At 37.1% G+C, this 8,580-nt stretch overlaps 1 protein-coding gene across 1 annotated transcript; it reads left to right on the forward strand.

The window, feature by feature from the left end:
* The first annotated feature begins 344 nt into the window (after nucleotides 1–344).
* On the forward strand, nucleotides 345–8,281 carry LOC139715981 (clotting factor C-like). Its single transcript, XM_071627535.1, has 9 exons — nucleotides 345–429; nucleotides 1,261–1,440; nucleotides 2,165–2,338; nucleotides 3,656–3,913; nucleotides 4,380–4,556; nucleotides 5,434–5,727; nucleotides 6,142–6,297; nucleotides 7,469–7,663; nucleotides 8,220–8,281. The coding sequence occupies exons 1-9, from the start codon at nucleotides 345–347 to the stop codon at nucleotides 8,279–8,281; spliced, it is 1,581 nt and encodes a 526-aa protein (XP_071483636.1).
* The last annotated feature ends 299 nt before the right edge of the window (nucleotides 8,282–8,580 follow it).

An 8,580-nucleotide genomic window follows, 5' to 3' on the forward strand; every position in this document is an offset into this window, starting at 1 on the left:
TGTGTCTGTCTGGTTATCTGTCTGTCTGTCTGTCTGTCTGTCTGTCTGTCTGTCTGACTGTCTGTCTGTCTGAATCTCTCTTGTCGAAAGCGACTATGTGTCTGAAGTTGTGAATTGTGACCATCTCGTACTGTTGGTTAGCTTTGCAAACACTTGCCCTGCTCTGTCATACGTCAAGATTCGGAGGGACTAAGAGCCACGTACATCGTATTTTGTCAACTTGCACTCACTTAGTGTTTCACCAAGAATGTCGATCAATCAACAGTTTGTATGCCGTGGATGAACAAGGCGTAAGTTCGGCTCATTCACGTACCGGGGGCCTTAAAGAGCATAAAGTCTACGTCATGGCGAACTGGCAATGGATCGCATTATTGGGTTTCTTCGCGATGTGCGTGACACCAGACGGAAGTGAGGGACAGAGTGCAAAGAGTAAGATTTAGATATAAACATACAAAGCAATTATTATTACCCAATAAATGATCAACATAAATATTATCTATATGCATATATATACATATAATATATGTATGTGTGTGCGTCTGTGTGTGTGTGTGTTCATGTGTGCGAGTGTGTATTATATGCGTATCATTTGCGTCGATGTAGGCAACTTGTTAGGGCCATTTGTCAACCGGTTGCAATAATAGAAAATACAATACGTATGTACACTAGATACAACAGTAATAATGATAATCATACTACTACTACTATTACTACTACTACTACTACTAATAATAATAATAATGATAATAGGGGTATTTATAATGCCCCTTACCACTCAGTCTGAGTGGGGCACGAGAAATATATATCCATATATGTCATGGTGACTGAAGCTCCGTGGTAGATTGACCTTTAATGAATTTTGGCATTCATTTGCTATAAATTACTTAAACTTCTATAACTTGACTATGGTCGAAAATTCGTTGAATATTAATCTCTCACGGAGTTTCATTCACTTTGGCATATATATATATATATATATATATATATACATACATAAATATATAAATATATAAGTTTCATTCACTTTGGCATATATATATATATATATATATACACATACATAAATGTATAATTTACAAACTTATATATAACACATATATATATAATATATATTATATAAGAAATATATATGATTTGATCATATGATATGATACATGTCATATGTACCTGTTTCCATGTATTTGATGAGAATAGTTGTGGCAGGAATTAAGATATTAACAAAGTATCGTTCATGCAAAAATATAAAAATATTCGGTGAAGCAACATGCGACAATACTCCGTCGTACGACAACGTCATCGTGAACGAGACGGTCCTTCCCGGCTACGCCGTGTACTCCTGCGAAGACGGTTATGACCTGGCCGGGGACGAGGAGATTTTGGTAGCCACCTGTAACTCATCGACGGGTGAATGGGAGTTAGCGGCTACCCCTATTTGTGTCGGTAAGGCATAACTTTGTATTTTTGATTTGCCTTTTTTTCTCTCTCTCTGTAATGACTTTGATTAAATTCTAAACTTTACACCTAAATTGTGAACAGTGATGTACATTGGGAAATATCATAGTAGATACAAATATCACATTGTGATGTAAGTTCAGCGCTTACGTCTATACTTGTTATGATAAGTCATTATATTCAAATGTAAGCGACAACATTTATACGGGGGATGAGGTGATTCGCAAAGAATTGAAGTCGATAAACAATTTTAAGTTCAACTTAAAATCATGGCAGGCTGTGTGTGACATCATTATTTCAATTTTCATATAAGAATTACAATTTTTTAGACTTTTTCATACCGGCATTAATTAACAAAATAAAGTAAGGGACAGCATTTTTTTAAATTCTTATTACAACTTGAATTGGATTCTGAAAACATTAGCTAAAACTGGAACAAGAAATGAAGGGCCTACCATGATTTTAAGTTGATTTTAACTTATAGATTCAACTGAACATTTTCGTGAAACTCCCACATTTGGTTTTCAAATGAATGTCACATATTCAGTCTTGTTTTTTTTTTAATGTAAAATAATAAGGTATAATTGAGTAGATTGAAATTGAAAATGAATTGACAACTCTTCTATCATTTTGATCGTCCCATTTATTAAAAAGGCAACTTGAACAGGATGTGTAATTGCACTTTAGATATTTCTTCTTTTTCCCTCACCAGTCATATCCTGCCTATCACCACCTACTCCGGCCCGTGGTGAGTTTAGCCGTGATACTCGCGAGTACGGGGAAACGGGGAACTTCTCCTGCCAGGATGGCTACGAACTCAGAGGGGAAGCTTCGGCGACTTGCAGCGCCGACGGCTCGTGGAGTTCGTCTTCACCCAACTGCAGAGGTAAATAAGGAGGTGGGGGGGGGGGGGTGATATTCGTTATTCCGAAGATTCGTTACTACGAAAATATTTTTTTTTATTCTGTTGCCTTGTCAACAATATGCAAAACAAACCAACAAAAAATAATGCTAATACAGTAATTATAATGATAACTGGTAGAAATAGAAATGGGTTTCCGTTCAAAGAGATGTACGATGTGACCTACATGAAAGCAAGCTTTTTTGGCTGTAAGCCCCGAATAATCAGTGATTGTGAAAGAGAAAATAAGGTTCATTTTTCCGAAGGTTTGTTAATCTGAAAATGAAAAAAAAAAAGTTCGTTACTCCGAAAGTTCGTCAGTACGAAAACGGAAATAAAAATGGTTATTCTGAAAATCCGAAAATGAAAAGAGAAAGATCATTATTCCGAGCAACTGCCAAAGGTTCGTCAATCCTAATATGAAAAAAAAATACTACCAACGAAGCTTCGGAACTACGAAACTAATATCATTTTGTATCATTTTGAATAAGGTCTTTTGTGCTGTTTTTATTTTCTCATTTTTTGATGTCATCCTTACCAACGGTTCGGATTTAAATGAGGATAACCCCACCTCCCTCCCCCCTCAAAAAAAAAACACCAAAAAAAAAACAACAACAACAACAATGGCAAAGAATAACTGCCGTTGTCACAATGGACTTGGGTTTTTCCATCTATGATCGTCGTGATATGAAATGTATTTGAAAGTATCAAATCGATAGATGCTTAATTGTTCCATTGAAATGATTGAATTGATACATTCCATATGCCTGGTTTAGATCATGCTGCTGTAAAGGTATAACAAAACAAAACAAAACAAAACAAAACTAACAAATTAATGTCTCTTGAATGGCCCAGTCAGGGAGGGGTGTAGGAACGTTGACTCATTCATTTATCATGTCTCAGCTTTACGACCTCCGAACTGAATCATGATGCAGAATACATTTTAATTACTCATTTGAAAGACGTGTAGTTACGCGAATACTGTATGTTTCATGTCAATAACAAAGTAACGTGATTTATGAAGTATTACACAAGCTAATATGTTTAATACATATGTATATGTACTGTATATAATAATGTATACGTAATTATACATATCTATATCTATCTATGTCTATCTATATCTATCTATCTATCTATCTTTCTCTCTATATATATAATGTATATATATATATATATATATATATATACGATTTTATGTTTTTTATAACATACATATAGATTCAAACCACACAGTTGTCTATCAGAGTATTTCACAAGGTCATAAAAGTGCTTATATTGACTCCGAATCTCTGTATATAGTATCCTGCCCTGGGGTGGAGGGGTCGGCAAACCAGCGATTCTTTTCCGATGACGTGTGTTTCGACTTCGTGACCTCATCAGCCACGTGGTCGACAGCGAATTCGACCTGCGTTTCGTCGAATGGTTCCCTCGCCGTCATCACGAGCAACGACACACTGGGATTTCTTCAAGACGGCATCAAATATCTAAACACCTCCCAGGGCTTTTGGATCGGAGCATACGAAGAAAAGACGGAATATTCTTGGAGATGGAATACCGGTACATACCGTAATAATAAGTTACCGAAATTATATTTTGTCAACGTTCATTACAGTATAATCTTGTCAGCTCTTTTTGCTGTTCACACAGTTTTACTTTTGCATATGTTTTGTATTATAGAGTGGCTAAACGTTGAGTCGTTTGTTTGCTATGGGCAGAAGGCAGAGATAGAGATAAAACCAGTCCTTAGAGAAAAATAAGATTGTGATTACGGTAAGAAACGAGGAGAAAATTGAATGATAATGATAGTGACTTTGTGACAATTATTACATTATGATGAGGGGAGAAAAGAAACAATGACATAGATAAAGATGATAGTGATGATGATGACGATGATGATAATGTAATAACCTATGAGATGTGGTACGCGTCGGGGATGAATTTACCAACTTATTTTATGCAGAGTTAAACAGACACGAACATTCACACTTTTCATAGTATCTACCATGATCTTGTTTATCTGAAGGTGGAGATGACGTCACATTTTTCCCCTGGGAGTCCGACGAGCCGACGAATGGCGCCGCAGAAACTCGCATCGTTCTGAGCGGGATGACGAATAAAGGTCATGATTTTAATTGGGCAGACTTTGAAAAAGATCGCAATGACCTTGATGGATATCGGATGGGCTACATTTGTCAGTTCAGTAAGTTTGTCTGTGTGTGTGTGTGAGGGGGGGGGGGGTGCGTGTGCCTGAGTGTGTGTATTGAAACTGAAATAGAATGTTGGGTCATCAGATTTCATCATATTACGGAAAGGCTATGTTTTTCTGTGTTTATATGACAATATTTCAGGTATAGATGATTTAAACATATTATTGATAAACTATTGGTTAATTTTAACTTGAAATCATCATAATCGGAAAAAGAAAAAAAAAGGGTACATTTCTCGAAAGATTAGCTTGCATTTCAAATAGAGCTTCTTTGCAAGCAGCCCCACTATCTCACCCATGTACATCAGCCTGTACATAGTGTTCGCGTACTCGGTATTCAAATAACAATTCTTTAACCAATACATACGGAAAGTTATGCAACAACATTCAAATTTGACAATTTTGTTTGGAACGGGAACCTTAAGTTCAACCCACTGCGACATATTTAAACACTGAACGATGGAGGAGTGTATACTTTGACAGTGACAAATACAGTCAAACGAAATAAACAGAACAGTAAATGTGTCATGGAAATAGGATAAAAAAGAGACCTTGAGGAAATAGATAATGTTCAAGTTTCACAGGTTTGCCGTAAGGTGTTCAACACAACTACACTGTTGTATGCAAAAAAAAAAAAAAAAATCATAAAGTCAGTTTCTGTTTTAGATCTTCATTTATTGCTGCTCTAATGGAGTTTGTTCTATATTCAATATTGGCTAAAAGACCATGCAATCAGCTAGAAACTACTTTTCAGCAAAGCCGTAAGACAAAGTGTAAAAGTGTCTATCAGTTGCAATGTAATGTGTGATTGGGACTGATATCACGGTATCTTGAAATCAGTAGGTTCCTTGTATCAAACAAAATTTCACAGACTCGAGCTGTACAGGAGCTGGAATCGGTAACGATGGTAACGGATTCATAATAGATGAAATCGTGGACTTCTGCTACTACGTCGAAACATCCAGCCAGTTGAAATGGGATGAAAGTTACACGGCGTGTTCTCAAAAGGGCGGCTTCCTCGCTGAGATTCGAGACCAGCAAACGCAGACGACGATCTCTGGGAGACTTCGAAGCTACCATAGCTCCATTAACAACAGGAATTACTGGATTGGGGCTGAGAGAGATGACGGAAATAACCAGGATCGTACGTGGACGTGGGTCGATGGTAAGTAACGTCTTGCTATCTTTTCCTAGAGCGCTTGCCTTTTACTTACATATCTCACATCTCTTGTGATTGATGCAATATATAAGAGATAGGACAATTACATATCTTGAGGAACTTTTAAAACTTTATAGGCAGTTGTCATTGGAATTAGAATTTGTTTTTATCATTTGGCCCTTGCAATCGTAATGAGCTGCTAGAATGAACGGGGCGAATAATTCCCAACTTTGCTTTCTGCGAATCCATATACTATCATAGGCCTATAATATATATAACTATCTGGGCCATCCTCAGCTTCAATAAATTCATTTTCCAAGAATACCGTGAGTACAGAGAAATGGAACACGTCTGCCAATATTTTCTGCTCTCTCTCTCTCTCTCTTTCTTGTTTGGTGTTCTTTTTTGGTATCTAAACAGATTCTGACGCCACAACGCTTTGGTGGGGTCCAGGGCAGCCCAGTGGGGGATTAACGGGGGAGACATGCGTCCATCTCTTCGATGGGGCGCCCTCGGACGACTATCTCATGAACGATGGCGATTGTGCCGACAGTCAGCACTTCATCTGCCAATTCGGTTCGTGGTTAGATTGACATGTGATGAATAAAGGGAGAATTGGGTGGTTTTCTTTATATTTTTCTTACCTCGTAGAATCGTTGTCTCTGTTGTATATTCCTGTGTATTTTGTCATTTCGCAGTCTTTTCCATACCAGTAGTCTTTTGGCTGTCCCAGTCTCGTTTCATGTTTGTTCGTTTGTTTGTTTGTTGTTTTTGTGTGTATCTGTTTGTCCGTCTGTCTCTCAGTGGGCTGTCTAACCTTTCTTTTGTTGCAGTTGTTGCTGTTTCAATCATTTTTTTCAACGATCGGGTTTTGTTTCCAAGAGAGGTTCACTCAACAAGCATTGTCTTTCCAGTGGGTCCCTCGATTTTTCACACAGTGCATAATATTGTTATTTCAATTTGATTCAGCACCCATTACAATGTATCGTTACTGTAAGGTTTTGATTATTGTTGTTTACTCTAAGAAATTCATATGCATTATTTCTATCACTAAAGAAAGTGAGACGTTGACCTGTAATATATTACTGTCGAAAAACTGTCGAACTTGAACTCGAACGTGATTCTCTTTTATTATCGATAAGACAGTTTCTTTATCTAAATTGGGAGAGAATGATATATATGTATATGTATATATATATATATATATATATATATATATATATATATATATATATATAAAGAGAGAGGACATGGAAAACCATACAGTTACTCAATAGCAGTGCAGTCTAGATAACTCGTCCTTGAGACAAAAAAGGGAATATCAGTGACAAAGAAGATCTACTTAAAGTATAATACAGTTTGCCATTGCTCCAAAACTATGAAACCTTCATGCATTAAAAACATTTTCCCAGTTAGACTGCTTGAAAGACTTTGCTGAAAATGATGAAAATTTAGAACTGTAGATCTCTGAATAATGTTACACACTTTCTCGTCATGCGTTGATGTTCGCACTGATGATAGACCAAACAGCCGTAAAGCGCTTAGAAATGCAGTATCAATCTCATTGAAATTATTCATTACGCATTATGAATATTATTACATCATACACTATACAATATACATTGCTGTTTTTCACTGTTTCATTATAATAATTTTTATTTTTATTTATCATTGTTATCATTATGATGATTATTGCTACTTTTGTTATTATCATTATCATCGTTATCATCATCATTATTGCCATTAGGCTCGTCAAACTCCACAACGCAGTGTGGCGATCCCGGCACGCCGTATCACGGTTCCCGCGGGAACGAAACGGCCCCGTTCAGTCCAGGCGCTTCAGTAAATTTCACGTGCAATCCCGGGTACGCTCTCGTGGGTGTAGGCTCCGTCGAGTGCTTGGAAGACGGAACATGGAGTGCCCCCTCACCCGTCTGTATCGGTATAACTGGTCCCTGCCCATTACATAATCATAATGTTAACGGTCAGGGACATTACCAGATATGAATGACTGACAGTTCCAGATTGTTGGGGATAGAGTATGATATTATTATTATCGTACCTCACTTGGTAATTCTCTCTAATTGTCTGCATGATTTGCAGCGGCAGAGTAAATCATACGTCAGTCATTGTTTAGCTTACAACATTGACGTATCGGTGTTTTTGTTACACCGTTGTTATTATTGTTTGCGGAAGGGTAAGAGTATATTGGACGAAAAAGAGGAGAAACTGAAGAGAAAGGGAAAAAGTAGGGGGAAAAAGTTTCCTAGATTCAAGGACAAAAAAATATCTAATTCCTGTTCTAAATCCCACCGCTATTATGCATTGTGTTAATGGTAGCCATTTAAGAACACGAAGCATAATTCAAGATAAGAAAATTTATGTTTTTCATTCTGTCCGCTCCATCTGAAAGTGCAAAAAGAGGGATTTTTTTCCTTATCGTTGGGAGTGAAACACAACCTTACCTCTTAATATTCAAATGTTCTCTCTTCATATAGCCATCGACTGTGGTCCTACACCAACGGTAGACAACGCTGCTGCTGTATTCACCGGAAAATGATAAATAATTGAAAAATACAATAAAATTCACGAGGAATTGCTTTTAGTTGTGGTTGTTGTTTTTAGATAAAGGGGTATACACTGTATCATAAGCTTTGGATATGCCTTCGCCGTCTTGAGTAAAGACTAAGCGCAGTGAACATCATAACCTTTGGATATTCCCTTCGCTGCCTTGAATAAAGATTAAGCGCAACGCGTTTACAACAGAACACCTGTGAACATATCAAAGAGATTTTCCCAGTGAGGAGAAAAATCTCTTTGGAACATACAGAAGACAGAGCTCTTCTTTGTATAGTGGTC

This window comes from Diadema antillarum, unplaced genomic scaffold, assembly GCF_040938485.1.
Source record: "Diadema antillarum isolate AM-2024a unplaced genomic scaffold, OU_Dant_1.0 scf00000006, whole genome shotgun sequence".
NCBI lineage: Eukaryota > Metazoa > Echinodermata > Echinoidea > Diadematoida > Diadematidae > Diadema > Diadema antillarum.